A 23397-nucleotide genomic window follows, 5' to 3' on the forward strand; every position below is an offset into this window, starting at 1 on the left:
TCCCATTCTCAACCCAGCTTAACTCTAGGGTCTTGTCTCTGTTGAGGATTTCCATTTTATCCTGTATATGGCTTGTTTGTACATGCTATTCCCCAATTAGATTGGGAGGCCCTTGAGAACAGACACAGTCTTTTATATTTCTTTGTACCCTCAGCACTTAGCACTGGGCTTGGCATATAGTAAGCATTTAATAAATATTTATTGACTGGCTGGCTTGTGCCCAAAGCACAGAGGATAGCACTTTCTTCCACAAAAAGGGAAACCACTCCAGCCTACATAAGGTCGCTGTTACTAATACCACATCATCATAAATCAATAAGCTTTTATTAAGCACCTACTATGTGCCAGGCTCTGTGCTAAGCACCAGAAATGCAAAAAGGCAAAAGACAGCACTTCAAACACGAGGGCTCCAAGAATGAAGCCCACCAGCTGCTCTCGTCTGATACCCAAGGGCCAGCCGCTTCAGCCTCCCCAGCTCTGCGGCCCCTGAAACCCCAAAGCAAAACTTTAACTGAGAGGGTCCTATTCCTCAAAGACTGGCACGGTCTTTGTTCATGGCCTGGGCTAGTCACCAACTCTCAGCCTCACTTCTTTAATTAAATAGGGACGAATCCCAGCCCATCTGCCAGTATCACAGAATTTTAGAGTTAGCAGGACCTTACAGGCACGGAGACCAACGGCCAAAAGATGCAGCAGCCGCCACATTCCACTTTTTTTTTTTCGGCAACACAATTGAGGTTAAGTGACTTGACCAGGGTTACACAGCTAGAGGCTGGATTTGAACTCGGGAAAAGGAGTCTTCCCGACTGGAGGCCCACCGCTCTACTCCCTGCATCTCCTAGCTGCCCACTGGCACACAGTGGGTGCAGACTAAATATGGATTGTTTGGTTGATAGGAGAGCAATGTCCTAGAAAGAGCAGCAGCACGCAGTCCTACCTTAATCGTTCACAGATCTCCAAAGCCCTTCCAAAGTGGAAGGCCCATGACCCCTGTCTTGGGAACGGGGAAAATGAGACATGGGTAAGGAAGGCAGGAAGTTTGCTTACAGCTCAGAGGCCACTCTGGGAACTAAACAAGATTCCTCCGCCCCGGCTGAGTCTTAAGTCTTCTCCCCAGGAGTGCATACGTGGGCAGCAAGCCAGCCAGTCTTCAGCCAATGCCCTGGGGGCGGCTGCAAAAACCCCACTTCCCTGGAAACAAATGGGTAATAAAACCCAGCCCAGTCCACCTCCGATCTGGCCGAGCCCTAATCCTCAATTACCTAGGAAGGAGCTGTTCCAGATAGCACCTCACTAAAGAAAAACACATGCTTGTCAGGCCTGGATGGAGATTAACGCTTCACAGTTGTACCTTGGTGCATGCGAAACCAGGCCCCAGAACGAAAGAAGGAAAATTATGGGGCCGCTGAAGGCTGGGGAGACCTGCAGTATTAAAAAAAAAAAGAGAGAGAGAGAGACACACACATACACACACACACACACACACACACACTCTCTCTCTCTCTCTCTCTCTCTCTCTCTCTCTCTCTCTCTCTGTAAGCTTTATTCCTGCAAAGGAGGGAAGCATGAAACTTATTTTGAATGCCCAAGACCTCAAACTACAACCAGTCACATGTTGGCAGGAGGAAAATCATCCCCAGCACACTCCCAGACCAATTTTTCCCATTCTTTGTATCCCTGTTGCTTAGCACAGTGCCTGGCACATAGTAGGTGCTTAATAAACAGTAATTGACTTCTGGGCAGGGAAACTGCATGCTCAAATGAGATCATCTTTGTAAAGCCCTTAGCACAGTGCCTGGTACTAGTAGGTGCCATATTAATGCTTATCCCCTTCTAGTATTATTATTATTTCCCCCACTTCCTAAGGCATTGATGCCATAGAATTTAGATTTGGAAGGTCCTTATAGACCATGAAGCCCAGCCCTGTCGTTTTGACTGATGAGGAAGCTGAGGAGAAAAGGTGACCTGCCCAAAGTCACGAGGGAAGCGGGTAGGAGACCTAGGAATGAACCACAGGTCTAGCCTTGTCCCAGACACAAAGCAGGGCTCTTTAGGGGTTTCTCTCTGTGGTTCACTCACCTGCTGAGATCTCATCTCCCCTCCTGCCTCACCGGAGAGCCCAGCCACTGATTTCTTACAACAGAAGTAAACCAACAAGCAGGTCTGAGAAAACCATGAGACTAAGGCCACTTGGGGATGGACAATTGATATTTCTGCCCTCCTGACCATCTTCTACTCCCTGCGTGGGGTCAATAAGCTGGCTGCGACTTTGTTTTTGTTTTTTAAAGCTCCGTTCTTACCTGGTCACTGAACCTAATCTGTGATTAGGGCAATCAGCTGCCCCCATAAGTGTGTAGAAATAGCGTCAGTCGGGGCAACTAGGTGGCAAAGTGGATAGAGCATCAGCCCTGGATTCAGGAGGACCTGAGTTCAAATCTGACCTCAGACCCATAAAACTTACTAGCTGTGTGACCCTCAGCAAGTCACTTAATTCCAATGCCTAACTGGGAAAAAAAAAAGAAATAGCCTCAGTCCATAGGCCTTCCCTCCAGCCCAGTCAGGGCCCTTGGGACACCAGTGGAGGATAGAGACCATTCCACTGACTTCTCCAGGACTAGGAGAAACTAGCCTTCTAAAATCATGAGATTTTATTCATCTATAAACAGGACTTGATTTCTTTCCCCTGTAGAAACATACTAAGACTCCCTTTCTCCCTAATGAGGGAAATATTAGGGCACCTGCATAGGGATTAGACCTGCAGTTTCATTAGTATAAAGGAATAAGGATTCAAGATAAGGAAACCATATCTGCCAATGCAAGTCAGCACCTTCTATGCCACCTACAGAACTTGAACATGGCCTGGGGTGCTGGGAGGTCAATGATTTTCCAAGGCTCTTAGAGCCAGTTGGTGCTAAGAGGCTGAATTTGAAGCCACACTGCCTCTTGAAGAAAATATTAAGAAATAATATTTTTTCAGTATCCTTTGTCAACCGGACGGAACCAGCCTCTAACCTGTGGGTGGCTGGAGCCAAACAGAGCAGGCTACAGACAGGACAGTCAGGAATCAAAGAGAAGTTTAATTTCAGAGAGAGGGAAACCGCTTGCAAACAAGGATATATGTGCTGGAGCCCCTGGTGGGGAGACCCCAAGGCAAGGTGGGGAGATCTCAATACTCATCCCAATGGCCCCACGGTGAGCTGTATGTAACCTTGACGATGAGGGGTAATGTCAATAATGAGACAAGTTTGATTCATAGCAGGACTCCATGACAGGAACACAGGTGCTTGTTCAAGTTTGTCCGGTGCTTGTCTGGGGAATACCTGGCGCCGGTCAAAGCACAACGGTAATTATGTGATTTTGCCAGAGGTTGAGATCATGCAGAGGGTGAGTCCAAGGGACGGTTGGTACGCCAAGCTCAGGGCACACACAGCCTGCTTGCTGGGTCTTAGCTCCGGAAAACAGCGTCTCCTAATACCTAGACACCTTGGATAAAGGAAAATATTAAAAAGTCTCATTTCAGTGCTCTTGTCTAAAGTCCTAGATCTCAAATCTTACCTGTGCTTGGAAAAAGTTCTAAGGAAACAATGCCCCAGATGGGAGTCCTTCCTTCTTATCAAGCCTTAATTTATTCTTAGACTCAATCCAAGTCAATAAACATTTTGCTAAGCAAGGGGGATGCAATTATGAGAAGAGACAGCCCCTGCCCTCGAGAAGCTTATAAGGCCTAGAACTAAGCCTTTACATGGCTTCTGGACAGTCTCCACACCTCTCCCAAGTTCCCTTGAGGTGCCATCTTCCCTCACTAGAATATAAGCTCCTTTCCCTTTTTCCCTAATCATCTTTGGAAACAGACCAAGTAATGGTATTGCTGGGTCAAAGGGTAGTTTAATAACTCTTTGGGCATAATTCCAGATTGTTTTCCAAAATGGTTGGATCATTTTACAACTCCACAATGAATTCATGTCCCAGTTTTTCCATAGCCTCTGCAACATTTGTCATTTTCCCCTTCTGTCATCTGGTAGATGTAAAATGATAGCTCAAGGTTGTTTTAATTTGCATTTCTCTAATCTATAATGATTTAGAGCATTTTTATATGACTACAAATTCTTTAGATTTCTTCATTGGAAAACTGCCTGTTCATATCCCTTGACCATTTATCAATTGGGGAATGACTCATATTCTTATAGATTTGACAAAGTTCTAATTACTATTTGTGAATTTCCCTCCATCTTATTTTTACTCACTATTTTCCTTCTCAGGCTCTCTTTTTACCCTATCCCTGTTATCTCATGTTTTCCCTTTACCCTCTTAATCCCTTTTTTTTCCCTTTAAAACTCCCTCCCTTTTTTTCTCTCCCCATCCTCCTAATCTTATTCTATACACCCTTTTAAAAGTCCCAAATGAGAGTAAGGTTCCAACATGCCCAGCCCTCCACCCCTCTGTATTTGTTCTTCCCTTCATGCCCTATTTTTATGAGATAATTATGGCGGCTCTCCTTGTGGTGGCAAAGAACTGGACGTTGTGGGGATGCCTATCAAGATGGGGAATGGCTGGACAAGTCGTGGTATATGATTGTGATGGAATACTACTGTGCTATAAGAAATGATGAGCTCGATGGTTTTAGAAAAACATGGAAAGACTTGCACGAAATAACGAAAAGTGAGATAAGCAGAACCCAGGGAACATTGTATACAGTAACAGCAATAGTGTTTTAAGAATGACTTTGAATGAATAAGTGATTTTTGCTATTATAAATATTCAAATTAACTATAAAGGACATATGAAGAAAGACACTATCCGCATCCAAAGAAAGAACTGATAAATAGAATTACATATAGGATAATATATAAATTTTACCTATATAAACCTTATAGGGAAGAGGTAGTAGTAGGGACATTTTCCTTACCTTTCTCTTTAGCGTGTGCATAACAGACAAAGCCTGGGATGTGTGTGTGAGTCAGAATTTAGCTATCCCCAGTCACTTTGGGAAATCTTATGCTTTGTAAATCTCTAAACAGGAGCTGACATAATATGGCATATCTAACATTTTTGCTGGTGGCTTGTTTTGTTTGTGAACCTGTTCTCTGTTTAGATATGAAGGATGCAGTAGACCCAAGATCGTCTCGGCAGAAAAGCTGGGAAGTTGTTGCAAGAATCCCTAGCGGCAGAACAGCAGTAAACCACACACTTCCTCAGTCTGGAGCTGAAGCAAGACTCCTCTTCCCAGGCTAGCATCTAACCAGCATAGATAGGATCGTAGGACCACAAATTTAAAACTAAGCTGGGGATAACAGAAAAATCATGTAGCTCACAGAATCATATAATTTTCTAGAAGCAAATCTTTGAGATAATTGTAGTACATAGTCAGTCATGCCTTCTGGTGGAGAATGTAACTATTTAGTCTTCCCTTGTGGTCAGAAGCCAGTTTCCCAGGTGGGTGGGGGCCATCTCCAGTTCTGATCTATATCTGGCCACTGGATCCAGATGGCTCCGGAGGAGAAAGTGAGGCTGGTGACTTTGCACAGCCCTGCCTCACTTAAATCCAATTCACTTGCAAGTCATGGCATCACCTCCTTGATGTCATGGTCCTCTTCGAGAACAAAGGACAAACAACAACCCAGATCCAGTTGCTACTCAATGGTGATCTTTTTTTTTTGAGGTCAGACTTCCCTTTACCACAAGGAGCATCCAACTGGGAGTTCTGAGGAATAAGACCTCTTTAAAGATAGAGATACCTCTGTGCCTGAAAGCAGGACCTCAGCATTTCTCATGCAGACCCACTATAGATATAAGACTTGCAAATTCTTTGTTGTTCAGACATTTTCAGTCACGTACGACTCTTTGTGACCCTATTTGGAATTTTCTTGGCAAAAATACAGGGGTGGTTTGCCATTTCCTTCTCTAGTGACTTGCCCAGCCACATAGCCAGTAAGGACAGATTTGACCTCAGGATCTTCTGACTGCAGGCCCAGCACTCCATCCACTGTGCCACTTCAACGCCCCTGCAGATTCTTAGATACATGGAATTGGCATGCTGGGAACAATCCTGCCAAACAGGTTCCAGAAGGATCCTTTACTTTAAATAAAATATATCACTTTGGGGGTGGGAGCAGGGGTGGAGAGGAGAGGCACAATGGATAGAGTGCCAGGGCTGGAGTCAAGAAGACTCATCTTCCCGAGTTCAAATCTGACCTCAGACACTTAATAGCTTCGTGACCTTTGGCAAATCATTTGACCCTGTTTGCCTCAGTTTCCTCATCTGTAAAACGAGCTGGAGAAGGAAATGGCAAAGCACTCCAGTATCTCTGTCAAGAAAATCCCAAATGGAGTGACAAACAGCCAGGCACGACTGAAAACAACTGAACAACAAAGATCACATTTTAAAAAACACCATTAAATCTCACTGGTCAAAGATTATAAAGGATTGTAAATGGGAAATCTTTTAAAATTAATAGGCATAGCTACCAATAGTCATCAAGTCTCAGAGGTCTTAAAGACTAACGCTAACAATTAACATCTCTCAGGAGAGAGAGGAGGGCTGAATCTACAGACTTGGTAGAGAGTATAGTCTGTATCAAAGTGCTTGCCTTCTCAAGAAGGGGAGGAGGAGCAGGAAGGAGAGAATTTGGAACTCAAAATTTTTTAAAATCAGTGTTAAATGGCAAGAGCTCTATGAACTGATGCAAAGTGAAGTGAGACGAACCAGATCACTGCACAGGAAAAGCAACGTTGTAACGATGATCAACTGTAAAAGATTTGGCGACTCTGATCACTACAAAGGACCCGTGATGAAAAATGCTACCCACCTCCGGAGAGAAATGATGAACTGAGTGCAGATTCAAGCGTAATTTTCTCACTTTATTTTTCTTGCTATTTAAAAAAAATATGGCTAATATGGGAATGTTTTGCATAATTTCACATGTATAATTGATATATTGTCTGTCTTCTCAGTGAGTGCCAGTGGGGGTGGAAGGGAGAGAGAATCTGGTAGGTAAAATTTTTTTAAATGATAAATAATAAAATTTAATTACAAAAATAAATGTTAAAAAAAATTTACATGTAATTGGGAAATATTCAAGAAATAAAAATATATTGGGGGAAAAAGGATTCATGATAAGATTAAAAACCCAAGTCCTAAAAGTAAAAACAAAAATGTGAACCTATCTAGTCTTGTTTCTTGGTTATGCCTCTTTACTTTCAGTTGGCCACTGCCAACAGGGATAAGTTTTCTTCTGGAACTTTACAGAGTACCACACTGAACAAGCAAAATGGCTACTCCCCTCTAGCACCTCCTTGTCCATCCCCCACTACCCCTTGAGGACTGCCACTTTCCCTCACCCGGATTTCTTATCAGGCCTTTGTCCTAGTTGTAAATCATCCTAGGGGCATAAAAATGAGCTCCCTGATAATGAATTAAAGGGAAATGACCTAATGATTATGGTCCCTCTGTAAGAACTTCCAGAAACAGATGGGAACCAGGGATCTTCTCATCTTGGTTAACCAATTCCTCGACGCCTGTAGCCTGGGTACTGCGCAACCTGCTTCCTGAAATTGCCAACCCTTGATTTTCAGCTCTGAGGAGCAATCTGCTCAATCCAACCCCAACCCTTGCACAGGAGTAATTCACCATTAGCCAGGCCACACCAGAAGTTAACTGGGTGGGTGGAATATTTAGTAGCAGCCACTTTTAAATCTGAATCCACTTGGGGCAGCCAAGGTGCAGAAAGTTGAGGACCAAACAAACTGAGGTTGTTGCTCTAGTCAAATTATCTCCCGGGCCTGGAGTGGTTTTCCAGTTAGCTTAAAGCATCCTGTGCAAGGGATGGGACTTAATTCCATTTCCTTTGGAGAAAGCTGAGGCACAGGTATGCAGACAGATGTGGTGGGGACTTGGGAAAGGTGGACTGGAGTCCTCTCAGCCCATCAGCAATCACACCTCCCTGTATGCGCTACAGTGGGCGCCAAGATGCGCTTTGCCCATGCAGCTCATCTCTCCTGTTGCGTTTATTCCAATTGGGGCAAGCCTGAGGGAGACTGCCCTGGTTTTGCCAGTATGGAGGCTGGCCCAGGTGTTGACTGGCTCAGTCGACAGGCCCAGGATGACGTCCTGCCAGATAAAGCCTGGAGCCGGCCGTTCTGCTGATACTGCAGCCCCTGGCACGCTTCTTCCCAAGAAGAGAATGGACTGGGGCCTCTTCTGCCAGCTGTGGTTTGGAGATCTTCTTCATGAATCTTACAAAGCCCTTATCCCACCCAGGACCCTCGAGCCCCATAAACGGTCAAGAAGCCTGGCACACAACCATATTCACACAGTTATGACAGAGCAATAGCACACTGGAGACCGGTCTCCAGCACAAGGGGGGATTGGAGCAGAGCCCTGAAGGCAGCCAGCAGTAAGGAGGGAAAGCATTCCAGGGAAAGGAGGCAGCGGCACACCAGTTACTTCCAACCACCAGTCTTTTTGACAGCCTACGCTACCTAAAGACCTGGAAAGAACGACACCTACCCAAGTCCCAATCTTGTGCCCATCTTCCTGGCTGTCCCAAATCAGTGACCACAGGAGCTTGCATCCCCCGAAGAATCCTCCCTCCCCTGTTTTCCCAAGTACTTGTGAGCCTGCCCAGCAGATAGGCGACCTTTGTCCTGGCCTGGTAGGAGCTCACACTCTGAGGGCCAGCAAAGCCTCTGGTTGCCCCCACCCCCCAAAAAACTGTTCAAATCCGTTCAGAAACCTACATCCCCTCCTGTCTGCCCCAAGTCATCCTGCTTCCCCAGAGAAGGACATGCACACACAGAAAATAAATACAAAATCAAATACTTTAATGGAATTAGGGAGCAGGGAAAGAAACAGCTCAGATATACCACTAAAACTGATACTGCTGGCTGTGTACTCCTCATTTCTTACATCTTCTGTTTTAACAAGCAAGCAGAATGACAAACTACGAATTCTTCAAAGTTTCAAATATCCTGAGTAGAGAGTTTTTTTTTTTTTTAAACCACATAAAATGCATATATATGAAACTTCTCTATTCATGAGCTGGTGTCCTGCACTCAGCATTGCACAGATAAAAATAGACTACTTTCAATACACAGATCTAAATACTTCACATTTTTAAATCAGAATTCTCTACACAAGTTTTAAGTTGACAGAATTCAAGTTCTGAATTTTCAGTATAATAGCTTTAACTTGTATTAAACACATGTTTATTTACAATGTGGATAAAGTGTAAGGGTACCTAGTAAGGCCATATTACCATATTGTACTGTTAAACACTGCAAAATATATACACAAGTACAACCTAATATAGGCAGAAGTTCTAAAAATCACTTTTCTTGGTTTAACGTAATTGAGTTTCAGTATGGGCAAAAAAAGACAGCTTGTAGTTAGCACCAAGCTACACCAACAGTTTAATTAAATAAACATTTGAGCTTTCTTCCAGCTCTATCCAGAAGGGCTGTTCAGAGTCGGAGTGAAACAAGGAGGAGCTCCACTCTCAATCTTGGTAGAGGAGGCTGTGGCCACCCATCCGTCTGTTCTAGGACTAACACTTGTTACAGGGATGGACCCAGTGCCAGCTTTCAAGGACAGGCCCGGATGCCCAATCAGACAGCTGCTGGGGGAACCAACCTGTCTACCTGATTCTATCTTCAGTTTCGTTACCATGTCCGTTAAATAGACCATTTCCCTTTAAATTTATGCTCAACAAGTTAAGGAACAAATAAAGCAGAGATGATGGTCAAGTCAGTCCAGACACCAACTCACCCAGGCAATGGGAAAGAAGGGAGCTGAGGCCCTGTCTACACCCAAAGGGACAAGGAACCACACCTGCAGATGCCTGTCCAGGCCTCATCTCCTGTGCCTGCTGTGTCCAGGGTGTTCTCGCTCATAGCGATGGCCAGCTCGCTCATAAGACCGAGAACGCTCGCGCCTCTGATCCCTGTAGTAGTGACTCTTCTTGTATTTCCCAGAGTTATCTGAGCGCTCCCTGGATCGGCTTCTAGAGCGTGATGAGCTCCGGCTTCGAGACTTCCGGGGTTTCTGGGCTGCATACTTATAGTCCTTTGATTTTTTATAGTTCCTGATCTTGGAGCCCTTGTAAGAACCACCATGGTTGGCCTGTCTTGGGGGAGAATCGCTGCGGCTCCGAGAGCGGCTCTGGGACTTTGAACCACTGGACGTTGAACAGCTTTCACTTTTTCTAACAAAAAACAAAAAAACAAAAACCAGCCCCAATGAAACATTTACACTATGAAGCCTACTTCCCTGAGCGACCCTAAGCTCACCCAACCTCTCAGCTTTCCTCCAGATGAACCACCTGACAGGAGCCCAAGGGGAGGCCAACAGAAACGAGCTGTACGCACCTCCTCTTAGGGGAGGCAGATCTGGACTGCGACCGCGAGTAGCTCTGATCTCGGCTTCCGCTGCGACTTCGACTTTCTCTGCCTTTTGGCAAGCTGTGAAGGGAAGAGTCTCATTAGGCAGAGCTGAAACGTCAGCCACCCAAGGGGTTAGGAGAACATCCCGCCCTGGCAGAAGGCCTCACCCATTCACGGGACTGTTGGATTTGGCCCTCTTGGTGCCCTCCATTTTTCTTTTGGCGTTCTTCATTGCTTGCACAGAAAGTGGGGAAGGTTTATTTCCTTTGCTTTCTTTGGGGGATTCTAAAAATACAAATATAAGAAATTCCATGAAATGCCAACAATGAAGGATTCAGAGAGAACTTTAATACACAAGCTGAAGCTCCACCACTCTCCCTTCCCTACCCACAGTGAGGCAATCATCACACCTGTGAAGGGAGCTCTTCCTCCTAATGTCAAAGGAAACAGAGAAGAGCTGAGGGGAGGAAGGGGCACTGGCATTCCAAGACCCAAACAGACACAAAACATGGCACGTGGGCCTCAACAGAGAACATCGCTTGGTTAATCCTGTGTCTCCACCACATGGAAAAGTCTCCAAAAGGTGACTGTGAAAACAACTGAATGCCTCTCCTCCAAGCCCCCATCTCCCCTGGACTTGGTGACTGACTTCTCCATCTGTCCCTCACACCGTTTTCCACAGGATTCCTGAAACTAACTTCTGATGAGGGGTTCCCTCTAGCCTCAAGGATCAAAGACAAATCTGGGTGACATTGAAAGCTCATGTTCATAAGCATGCTCTGATCCTCCTGTCTGGGCTGGTTACACGCAGCTGCTTTGCTGCTTCTGACACCGCACACTGCATTTCCTGCCCCCTCAGCCTGGAACGGAACACCCCCCCCATACACAGCTGCCCCTTTCCAAATTCAGTTCAGGCCTCACATCCTACATGGAAACACTCTCCTGGGCGGGCCCACCATGCATGGATAGAATGTAAGTGCCCTGCTGGCAAGACCTGTTCATTTTTCTCTCCATAATCCTGCCTAATGCTTGGGACCTCAGAAGTGCTTACTAAATTCTGGCTGATCAATCGACCCTCCTGTAATCAAAGGGCTGTTTGGATAGATCACTACAATTTCAATGTACCAGGAACCTTAGAAAGATGGAAGGAGACAGACTTCGGAAAGCAGCATCTGGCTCTAGAGGAGGCTCTAACTTTTCTGAGTCACAGAGCCCTTCTCAGAATGCTTTTAGGTACATAAAATATACAGGATTACAAAAGGAAACCAAAGACACCACCATACCACAGTATCAGAAAACTCAAGAGCACGGCTCGAGAGGAAGAGGGCTCCCTACAAAAGCCACATTCGACGTCTTTCCAATAACCAGCAGAACCACCCCCCCCCCCCCCCCCAAACACACACATATCAAACCTGGCCAAAGACTCACCTATTTTAGGAACAGGGGAAAAGCCCGATGTGTTGTCTAAAATGGGAGTCCCATCAGCAAGCAGGCCTTTAGCTTGGGCTTTTGCCTCTTCAATAGCATGTTTTTTCTTTTCGACTTCACTTTCTAAATATGTCAGATCAACCTATAAAAACAGCACCGGCCCAAATAAAGAGGCAAGAAATAATAGTACAATGGTCAAACATAATTAAGGGGGAAAACGCCAAAACAAAAACAGTAGAAAAATAAACTAAACCTTTTTCCGAGTATAGAGCAACAAAATTTTTAAGCAGATCTCTTGGATCTCTTCCTCAGATGCCCCAAACAACAGAAACCAATGAGGACGATTAGGAAGAGGAATCTAGAAAAAAGAAAAACACCATCAACATTCACACCCAGTGCCAGGCATTATAAAATGGATGAAGACATTTGACGGTTCGTATTTTGTTTACAAATACCCAGAATTACCTTAGTAAAACCATTCCTTTTATTATTTTTAGAAATCCCATTAGAAACTTAAATCAGCCAATTGTCCACTGATCTCCAAAACTACAAGTTCAGGAAAGTCAACTAACCAAATTTTAATTTACCCAGCTGAATAAAGCGTGTCACGCAAAACAAGCTCATCTTCTGGGAACCAACACCATTTCAACCACCCATTTTACACAGGATAAGTCAAATACTGACCTCTAATGTCCTGGCAGCAAGATAGATGCAAGCACAGGCAATGCTTTCTGGCTGGAACCTTACAAAGACATCTGTTCGAAGGCTATCATTCATATAGTTCCTAGAAGTCAAACACAAAAGAATTGCAACTCCCCAAGGCATTTCTGAACATGTCTGCATTCACTATAAATCACTCCATTTCTAAGCATTCTACCTCTAAATCTGAGGGCTAGACAGTCCTGTAAATCTCAAGAGTTAATGAAGGATCATTAAAATAGCTTCTTCTGGACACAGGGAAGGAGGGGAGGGACAGTAAAAAAAATTTTTTTTTAAAAAAGCTGACTTTGTCAGATAATACTGTTATGAAAGAGAACCAATTTTAACTTTACTTTTTCCTGCTAAGACTACTGGCCTGCTCTCATGCAAAAGCACAACATTTTGGAAAGACAACATCTACCATAGTGGTTAAAAGTATTTGATTAAAGGAATTTATGCTCAATCTCCGTAGTGCAGAGAAGCATGCAAACTCAAGCCAACAGCTGAGCACTGGTCCCTTCTGGAGTTCTTCTGAGTTTAGCCATCCTCTTCCCTGTAGTTCCTTTGCATCAGAAAAATGTTTGGGTTTTTTTGTTTGTTTGTTTTTGTTTTTCAACCTGTCCATTTCCCATGACGGACTGATTTCACAGCATCCGGAACAGAATCCATTTTGATGGGAAAAACGCCCTTGTGCGTAATTCGGATATATGGGAACATCATGCAGAGGAAGGCTCAATACCCAAAGTGAAATCCTCTTCGCAGGTTTATCAAAGAATCGTTTCCAAATTGTCCCATTTCAAAAGGAGTCTTAAAATGAACATTCACAAAATCAGACAATGGCAATAAAATACTGGAAGTTTCACAGTCAGTAAGCACATTTTAAAACTATATTGCAATTTAAAAGTTATTAATCAAAGTACAAAGGGCTTGTATCTAAACAGAATGTAAAATATTAATTCACTACATTTTTAACATATTCCTTCAGAGAAAGGCACTTAAAATTTAATATACTAAAACCAGAACTTGGGCATCTGGCTGTAGATCAAGTATGGTGAAAGATAAGGGTTGACCCCAGGAGAACAAAACTTTTAAGTTATGAGTTACAACTCCTAAGAGTTTTCAAAGTATACCAATGGATTCCCCTTGTGTTCAACCATCAGTTGTGGGCCAGACCATCAATACTGTGATCTCTATCCTATCTCTCCCTGAACCTCAGGGCAGCATTAAGCACATACTGCCCACCCACAAGTTAAGAATTACATTAAACTGTTAAAATTGTAAATGAGGAAGGCACTCTATCTGGCTACAAAAGGTGTTGCTCTAAGCATCAATTAACAACAAAATAAAGTCACCATCAGACTCTGGGAAATCCCACACTACAAGGTAATTGTACACTTTTTGGTCAGTAGAAGCCATTACTTTTTTTTTTTTTTTGGCCAGTAAACAGATGATTTTAAACATTTTAGCTACAGTGATTTTCTTCTTTAATCAAAACAGCCACAAACAATAAATGTGCCCAATTTACTTTCCTTAAAATAAAAGTCCTAAAATACAAAACAATTAAGAACATTTAAAAAGAATATTTGTACTTATTGCTGTACTTGAAATTTACAATACTTAAGTATATCAAAGTTTAAAGGTGTGTACCTTTTACCAGACTATAGGCTGTTGCTGAAAAAGTGCAACTAAAGAATTTCTAGCAACGTATGTCTGAGCCAAGACAAAACTGGCCCACAGGCTACTTACTATTAGCAATCTGGACCCCAGTTAACCAGTCTGTCACACTTTTGAACCCCACCCCCTCCACCCCTTACAGTTTTGCAAAGAAAAAGATAGCACACCTTTAATACACAGGTACAGCAGTTTTAAAGTGACAAAATTTAAGTTAAGACAGTTATAAAATCTAATAAATACAATCGTCAAAGCACAACAAAAAAATGAACAAGAAAAAAAAGTCAAAGATCACCACAAGAAGCAGTCGGCCAGTTACTATACTATCGTATATACCACCTGTCTAGAGCCAGCCTTCTCTGGAGAGCCTGCATTGGATTGACTGAAGACGGCAGCTATCCCTGCACCAAAGCGCTTGGACAGCAGAGGAGAAGTCTTAGTCACTTACCCTCAGAGGCTACCCTTTGATTAAAAGAGTACAGAAAAGAAAAGTCAAAATAGGTTCTCCATCAAACAAGTAATAGCACCAGACAGTTCAGTCAGCAGAAATATGACCCTTAATAGATTATAACTCTATAAATAAAAAAAAACACAAAACACAAAAAACCCACACACACTAAACTGTCAAATCAAAATTTGCTTCAAGAATGCACATTACTAAAATCAAGGCCTGGAATTTTAGGAAGTTCTTCCGTCCCTCTCCTTCCTCCCACAGGGATTTAATAAAGAAGCAGACAGAAAAGGTTTTGCAACAGATGTTAAGCTTCTACCCTAGGTCTACTTTAGTGTATCTTACATTCCTGTACTATATGTCCAGTGCTTCAAGTCAATGGCTATGGGGGGTTTCTAGCACAGGGAGGGTTACTAAGTACTTCCTTATGTACTGTGCCCAAAGGAAAGACCAGTTGAACCCTTTCACTTCAGAGGAAGGGAAAGCAATGGAAGATAGGGAGAAAACAGGGGAGGAGAATATACACTACCTTACCATTAAGACAGTGCCTGAAATTTTAAGAAGCTGATCGAAATCTACACAGCAGCCTGGGGCACTTCAGACAACTGTGGAGCCCACAACCAAAGTCATGGGATAGACTACCCACTGCCCAAAGTGCCTCAAACCAACATATTTCTGCCACTGCCCTTGCTGGTCTCTTAAAACAAAAAAAATCAACTTACCATGAGGTCTGGACCAGGTGTTGATTACGCTCACATTCTAACACCTGAAGGTACATAACGATTATCTGGAAGATATGGGTCATTCAGTTATTACCAAGAATCTTTAGATCCAAGAATTTAGTTTATAGGGATAACCATGCAGCAAATGAGGTCATCATGCTAGATTTTCAAGGAGCGGCCTCATGATGGTATATTCTGACAGGCAGACAGAACTGTTGGATGCTGAGCATTTGCTGAATGATACACATTCCCTGCTTTGCAATGCACCAGGATGCTGGAGTTGGGCTGCAGTTGTACCCTACTAAGCAGGCCTCAACTCCACATTAAGCAGTTCTAATCTAATTTCTGCTCTCAATTCAATTTCCACTGTGAGAGAATAACTTGTCCTATGTATCTTCGATTGCTATTTTGCTCAGTAAAAGCAAGGACTACTCTCAGTAAAAGCCAAAAAGACAATTTTTAAAAATCTAAAACTAGTAGACCTAGGTAAGGAACACTACAATTATCAACGTTAAATTTCTAATCTGGGCCATGTTTCATCGCAGTCCAGTTAATAGCACAGGAGGGAAAAACACCTGTCATTGCTGGGGATAGTAGAATACTCAAGTGCATGAGCTCCTGCAGTTGATATAATCAGATTTACTTCACTATGAAAGAAAAGGGCTGGGGCGTAGGGGTGAGGTGCAGCGAGGTGGTGCAGTAGATAGAACACAGGCCCTGGAGTCAGGAGGACCTGAGTTCAAATCCAGCCTCAGACACTTAACACTTACTAGCTGTGTGACCCGGGCAAGTCACTTAACCCCATTGCCTTGCCCCTCCACCCCCCCCAAAAAAAGGAAAGAAAGAAAGAAAAGGGCTCTTGGAACTCTGGAAATTCAAGGTGGGGGAAAGACAGACTATCACCAAATCAGTTTTATGAAGTCAGCAGCAGTGACAACAAATGAGGATAAACAAAAATGCTACTAAGCCCACAGAAGCTAGTATACATCCAATCGGCAATCTTTAGAAATCTAGGCTTACTATGTTATTGATAGAAACTGGAAAAACACATCAAACAGCCTCGGGTGTGTCTTCATTCACTGGTGAGAGTGGACAAATGTGATTTTTTATTTCTTAGCTAAAATGGCACAAATTGGACCATGAGTGTTGACGCAAGTTCAGTCTAATGGGAGCACGTTTTCAAGAATCACATTATAAGTAAACATACCAACCTTATGAGGGTGCTTTACATGGACACAGAACCCCAACTCCTTCAACACTCTTCTCTCAGCCTTTATAATTTGGTTCTTCAAATTAACATAATCCTGATCCAAGAGCAAAGGTACCGGTTTCCTACAATAAATTCCCCAGTCAAATGGAAAAATTAAAACCACCATTGTACATATCTATAATAGATGGCATCATGTATGTATATTGCAAACGTTCATACCTAGGACAGTGTCAGATTAAGCTCCTTTCCCCTAAGACCATGAACAACTCTTCTTCATCCCCTATCTTTAACCTAACTACTAACGGATTCTCACTGGTTTTCCTCTTCCTCGCATATAACAACAACTCAGGTTCTAACTGCAATAGTTTGGGCACACAGGCACTGAGAAATGTTGGCTGATTTAATTTGTGCATAGGAACTTCTGAAAGATGCAGTGAAAGGAACCCCAATAATTTTCTTTCACCTAGAGATTACAAAGTACTTAGCTAAAAACAACAGACTATCTTTCCAACTAGTCAAAAGGTATAGTTCACAGAAAGCCAAAGGAGATGGCAAAGGAAATGATAACCAACAGGTATAGTTGCGTTTAACAATAACAACCCACAGGAGGATCTGAGTTCAAATCCAGCCTCATGCACTTGATACTTACTTAGCCATGTGACCCTGGGCAAGTCACTTAACCCCGATTGCCGCCGCTCCCCACCACAAAAAACAACCCAAGACTCACTAATTGTTGCTCAGTAGAGCCAAAGTGTTTTATCTGGGTTCAAATCCCTGCTCTACCACACAGGATCAGTGTGACCTTGTGAAAAAGCCCCTTAATCTCTAGAGGCCTACATTTCCACATCAGTAAAAAAAAGGCAGATTGGGACATAAGACCCCAGATGACCTCTCTAAGATAATTTTGAATATACTCAAAAAATACCAACAACACTTACTTTTTCTCCCTCAAATGCCGAAGTCGATGAAACACATTAATTACGTCCCTTATCCGTCTTGGAGCCTCTTCTATTTTGGAGGCCAGATGAACACAGGCCATTGATACATGCTGAAATATAAGTATTGCAACATACTGATGTTTTGCTCAAATCTGGAACTGTGATCGCCTCCATCAGCTTAAGGAGGGCTAATAAGAGAAAATGGCAGGTAAATACAAGTAACAGAACAACCTGTAAGATAAGCAGCGCTTTACAACTTACATGGCTTATCAAACATAATGAAGCAAAAATACTTAATCTACTGAGAATACCTTGTTTTTGTAATTAGGACAAAAAGCAAATATGTTGTTTGGATTAAGCTTCATATATTAAAATCTTACGAATTTAGCTTGAAATAGAAATGAGGAAAGGGGGAAAATTCCTACTTACCTCCATGGAATGCTTCACAAAGGATTTGGTATAAAAGAACCGCTGAAACAACACCTGCCCTGTAGCCATGGCCACCTAGAAAGGGAAAAGAATTCAATAATATGTTTTTAAAAGCATTGTTCAGGATTTGCCAGATTCATCTCAATTGGTAAAAAGAAAGAAAGACAAGATTAGACTTTGGGTCTCACTATATTCAAAAGGTTAGAAAACAAACAAAACTTAAAGCTCTTCCTGCCAATGGTTAATAATCCACTCATACTTCCCAACGTTAGAAAACAGCTGCCTTAAAACCAAGAAAAATCAGTCCATTTCAAAACATGTAGACAAAGAAACAATCCTCCTCTCCACCATGGACATACTTCTTAAAACATTAAATAAGTAGAACTGGCTGGAGCTGTCTCACGTGCTTCCCACACACAAAGCTATATTTCCAAGGGCCTAAGAGTGACAGGCCCTGCCAATTCAACCCAGCAAATTGGGAGCCCGGGTAAGTAAGAAAAGCAGAGCAGCAAGTTGGGAGGGGGGAGGTGGCAAAGGAGGAAGACACTTGAGCAATCCTCCACGAGTCCACTTGCACAACACTGGGCAGCTGAGTATAGCAGGGGAAAACCCATTATTATTCAAGAGTACGGACTGTTTTTAGTTTTGTTTTCCTATCTCCAGAGCATCTGGCACAGCAGGCCCCAGGAAGCCATCTATACAGGCCACACTGTTCCTGGAAAGGGGCCCTCCTTCCACCAATATTTCTTAGAACCTCCATTTAACCATAAGAGGGTTTCTCTATCTGCTGTGGTTGCTTTCAAATAGAAAGATTTTCTCCAGATCTTAAAAAAAAAATCAGCTAGTAGAATACAAGACTCTTTAGTCTATCACTAGGGTCTCCTAAGAAGCTATCACATTTGCACAGCCATTATTTAAAAAGCCTTCTCTCTCCAGAAGAGAAACCACAGCCTGCCCAGTCCCCCTGGCTCTGACCTTCGGGCTGGGCCACACACCCCGGGTCTTCCTCCTTTCACCCAGTCCTCCCCATTAGTTTTTTCTTTTGGGTTTGGGGTTTTTTGGGGTTTTTTTGAGCCCTCCTGAAAAAAACCCTCTCTTTCAACTCTTTCTTTTTCTTAGGGTGTGCTGTCAAGCTTCTCAGTGACTTCATTAAGCGTTCCCCTCTTTTGTGGGGGGAGGGGAGCTGTTTCTGGCGTTCTAGGTTCAGAGCTCTAGAACCTAAGACCATCCAGAAGAAACAAGCCCAGAAATATTAGATAACTTAAGATCTTAGGAACATAAGACTTTTGGGCTGGAAGGGACTTCCAACCAAGCTTTCATTTTTACACAAGAGGAAACTGAGACAGAATTTTTAGATGATACAGTATCAAAGGAACATGGAAGGGGGTCTCAAATACATCGAGTCTATTCGTTTTACCCAAGAAACAATCTCAGAAAGGGTTAGGCCACTTAAGCCCACAGTCCGGGGCCAAATACTCATTTCGCACAGGAGGAAACTGAGGCCCGGGACGTCGGGGTGCGCTGTACACCCCCCCTCCTCCCCGCATAAAGAAGCCGCCGCCCTGCTGGGGACGGTCGTTTGTAACGAGAGCGGGGTTTTCCCGAATAAGCCCCACCACGGCGTTCGGGGGGAGCGGCCACCCCCGGCCCCACGCCCGGCTTTGTCCCAGGCGGCCCCGGGAACAAAGGACCAGGCTAAGCCGCCTCTCTCCCCTCCCCCCTCCCCCACAGCCCGGCCGGGCTCGCGCCTGCGCGCTAGCGGCCGGGCGCGGCGACGGTTACCTCAGCCTCGCGGCTTCCCTCCCCCCTGGCCCCCCCGCCCCGGCCTCCCCCCCCCCCCCCCCCGGGCCTGGCCGGCCGGACCCCGTACGGACCTGCGGCAGGCGCAGCAAGATGCCAGCCGCCTGGATGAGCTCGCAGCCCACGACGCGCAAGCCGGTCTCGGTGTCGGGGTCCAGGCCGCTCGACATGGACGGCGTGAAGCGCAGCTTGTCGTCGGGCAGCAGGCAGTTCTCCAGCGTGATGAGCACGCCCGAGTACAGCCGGTCCCCGATGAGCACGCCCGGGCCCGAGCCGCCCGGGCCCGCCGACGCCGCTCCTCCAGTCCCGCCGCCCGAGCCCGAGCCCGAGCCCGAGCCGGCCGCCGACGCCGCTCCCCCGGCCCCTGAACCCGCCGCAGCCGCCGCCACAGCCGGGGCTCCCGCAGCTGTCGCCGCCGCCGCCATCTTGGGTCTTCTTCGTGCTTCTGGCCCCCGCCCGGCGGCGCCTCCCTGCGCCCGCCCGCCCCCGAGGACTCCATTGGCCGCCGCCGCTCTGCCCCCGCCGCCGTTGCGCGCCGCGATTGGCTGCAGCGCGCGTCACTCGGACCGCTCTTTCTGACTCACGGGCTGGGAATTCGGCGCGGGCGGGGAAAAGGGGGGGCACGTTACCCAGCGCACATTGCGGCTCCTCCGCCTACGGCCCTCTCTCCTCCCCCTCCCGTCTCCCAGAATGCCCCACGAGGGCAGCTTGTTTCTCAAGGACTTGGCGCTCTGTCCTCACGGTGGTCTCTGAGCTGGAGAAAGCGTCGTGCCCAAGGCCTTTGTCCTCTCCCTACCTGCGATGAGATCAGAGACATGACAGGTCACACTGCCTAGAGTGCCGGATGTAGAAATGCTGCTCTGAAACCAGCCTTGGCACTCAGTGCTAGTACCTTAACCTCTGAGCCTCAATTTCCTCTTCTGCAAATTGGGCATCATAATAGCGCGTGCCTCAGCGGTCTTCTGAAAATCGACACACGCTTCATAATAATAACAGCAATAATATTTATAGAGCACTTTGGGTTTGCAAAGCACCTTAGCCAATCAGAGCCAATAAGCACTAATTAAACACCTACCACATCCCTGTTGCTGTGCTGAGGCTAGGAGTACAAAGAAAGATGAAAAACAGCCCCGTTCCCCCGGCCCTCAGAGAGCTCACAGTCTCATGAAAGCAATTACGTACAGACAAAAACACATCCTCACAACAACCCTAGGAGGGAAGTGCTATGATTATCCCCATTTTACAGTTGAGAACACTGAGGCAGAAAGCAGTTGAGTGAGTTGCTCAGGCTCACACAGCTAGTAGAGTGGTGAGGCAAAATTTGAACTCAGATTTTCCTGACTCCAGATCCAGGAATGCCTGGCAATTAAGCAGATGCCATGTGCCAGGCACTGAGGGCACCATCATCCAAACTGATCAGGAGTTCTTAACCCTGAGGTCTGTGGGTTGGTTTTGTTTTCTTTCAAACATTTTGGTAAATATTTCAATATAATTGACTTCCATTGTAACCAATATGTTTTATTTTTATTTAAAAACACGATTCTGAGAAGGAGAGATCCATAGACATCACCAAACCACCGAAAGGGTCCACAACAAACAGAAGCCAATATAATAACAGAAGCCTGTGCTAGACAGGCAGCCTCAGATCTCTTCCAGTTCGACCCTTCGTCGCCCAGGCTCAAAAACACCCGGATTCTTCCTGGGCTCTGTCCCCCCTTCGGCGCCACAGTTGATCAGTCTCATGTGGATCCCCCTCTGGGCACTGTCTCCCTGCCTCCAGTCCCTCCCCTCTCCTGTCTATCCTAGGCGCAGCTGCATTAAAACCCAGGTCTAACCCTGTCAATCCTCTGTGCACGAAATTCCCATGAGATGATATATGTAACAAGAAGGGGTAATTGCACTCACTGCCCAAAAGTAGCAGAATTGCCAGAGATGGGAAAACTCATTGGCCCAGAGGATGTGTGTAACAGGGTGCGCTGATGTGTGTCTGCTCCCTCCACTGTGGAAAACATTAGGAAATTAACAAGAGACGTCCCTAAGGCGCTCCTCATATTCCTCCTGCCACTGTTAGGACTAGAAATTTACAAGGATACAGACAAAACTGATCAACGCTGCACTTTCAAAAGATCTATTACACAATCATACCGAAAGGACCTCACCTCCTCCAAACTGCACAGTCCTCTGTAGGGGAGGGAATGTGCATTATTTATGTAAAAGCCAGGCACTGTGAGAAGCGTTTTACAAATATTACACCATTTGATCCTCACAATAACCCTAGAAGGTAGGTGGTATCTATCTATCTATTTATCTATATACACACATACATATACATATATACATACATATTTTATATATATGTATAAAGTGATGCCCCACTTTATAGATGAGGAAACTGAGGTTAAGTGATTTACCCATTGTCACACAGCTTGTAAGTGTCCAAGGCTGGATTTGAAAACATTGAAGCAAAAAAATGTGCTCTTGGTTGTGTTTATGAGATACAGAGACTTTGGGGGAAGCATCCAGTCCAAGAGAGAGGCCAAAGGAACTGAGGTCATTTCTGATGGAGTAGTCCAGAGATGGAGCAAGCTTGCACAGTGAACCTACATTTACCTTAAAGAGTCACCTTTACTGCTTTGCATGACTACACATGGATAACCTATATCAAACTGCTTGCCTTCTCAATGGGGGAGGGGGGGAGGAAGGGAAAGAATTTGGAACTCAGTTAATGTTAAAAATTGCTTTTACATGTAACTAGGAAAAATTTTTAACAATAAATATTTAAAAATAAAAAAATATTAAAAAATAAATTAAAAATAAATAAAAAAATATACACCTTTACATTTGAGCCTTACAACCACTGGGGGGAGGCACTATTATCTCTATTTTGCAGATGGGGAAACGGAGGCTCGTCAAGGTTAAAGAAAGTCCAGTACATCCTAGAGACAAGTCTGGAAAGAATGTGTAGACCAGAGAAATCTTAATATTTCTAGAGAAACAGAGGTTTGGAATCTGCATCCACACCTGTAAGAAATAATAGGTCTGGACAGATATGGGCCGACTTGGAGGGATCATGGACAGACAGAGCTGAAAGGGTCACACATACCTTGACCACAGCTCCATCAAGGGCAACAAAGCTTCAATCACTGACGATGGAGGGTGCTGGTACTGATTGATCATTTGGAGTGAAAGAACACATTGTTCTTTTCCTTAGACAAAGGGCAAACCACCAGTATGATGACGGCACAAACTTCTGCCTGTTTCACTGTTTGGTGGGTTGTCCTCTTTCTGGTGGGGGGTGGGGAGGGACGTCGAATGGTGAATTTATTGTAAAACAAATTTAGTCTAATCGAAGTTTATCAATTAGAAACCTAATGGCACTTGTTAAGTGCTTAATAAATGCTCATTGTCTTGACTGCACACGGTAAACACTCAAGAAATATTTGCTGAATCCAATTTAGGGAGCTGGGAGAGCTTTCACAGGCCACTAGATGCAGAGCTGGATCTCGGAGGTCATCTAAGGCTAAACCCCTCGTTTTACAGATGAGGAAACTGAAACCCAGCAGTCGTGACTTTTCCGTGATCACACAGTAAGAATTGGATTCCGAATTGGAACACAGAGTTCTGCGGGTCCAGAGTCGATGACTCTCTAGGGAACGTGATCGTACATTACAT

The 23397-nt window shown here is 44.6% G+C and overlaps 1 protein-coding gene across 5 annotated transcripts; it reads right to left on the reverse strand.

Annotated features, from left to right (window-relative positions):
• Window positions 1–8799: 8799 nt before the first annotated feature.
• CCNL2 (cyclin L2) lies at window positions 8800–18002 on the reverse strand. Of its 5 annotated transcripts, XM_027855320.1 has the most exons (10): window positions 17926–18002; window positions 17497–17684; window positions 16560–16680; window positions 15349–15413; window positions 12490–12589; window positions 12059–12163; window positions 11806–11947; window positions 10545–10662; window positions 10363–10455; window positions 8800–10199 (listed from the first exon to the last, which is right to left on the reverse strand). In XM_027855320.1, exons 2-10 carry the CDS (start codon window positions 17595–17597, stop codon window positions 9848–9850), a joined length of 1197 nt encoding a protein of 398 aa, XP_027711121.1. In that variant the 5' UTR covers window positions 17598–17684; window positions 17926–18002; the 3' UTR covers window positions 8800–9847. The 5 variants fall into 5 exon arrangements, with proteins under 5 accessions (XP_027711121.1, XP_027711122.1, XP_027711124.1 ...); XM_027855321.1 differs by lacking the exons at window positions 16560–16680; window positions 17497–17684; window positions 17926–18002 and adding an exon at window positions 14624–14637 and having other exon boundaries at window positions 12490–13311; window positions 15349–15389; XM_027855323.1 differs by lacking the exons at window positions 15349–15413; window positions 16560–16680; window positions 17497–17684; window positions 17926–18002 and adding an exon at window positions 14515–14636.
• Between the last annotated feature and the right edge of the window lie 5395 nt (window positions 18003–23397).

This window comes from Vombatus ursinus, unplaced genomic scaffold (assembly GCF_900497805.2).
Source record: "Vombatus ursinus unplaced genomic scaffold, bare-nosed wombat genome assembly UNPS02010822.1, whole genome shotgun sequence".
Taxonomy (NCBI): Eukaryota; Metazoa; Chordata; class Mammalia; order Diprotodontia; family Vombatidae; genus Vombatus; species Vombatus ursinus.

Coding starts and splice junctions, on each gene's coding strand:
- CCNL2 (XM_027855320.1), bottom strand. CDS start 17,597: ATGGCCTGTGTTCATCTGGCCTCCAAAATAGAAGAGGCTCCAAGACGG. Junction 15,414..16,559: donor ATGTAAAGCACCCTCATAAG/GTTGGTATGTTT, acceptor CATATCTTCCAG/ATAATCGTTATGTACCTTCA. Junction 11,948..12,058: donor TGCTCTATACTCGGAAAAAG/GTTTAGTTTATT, acceptor CTGTTTTTATAG/GTTGATCTGACATATTTAGA.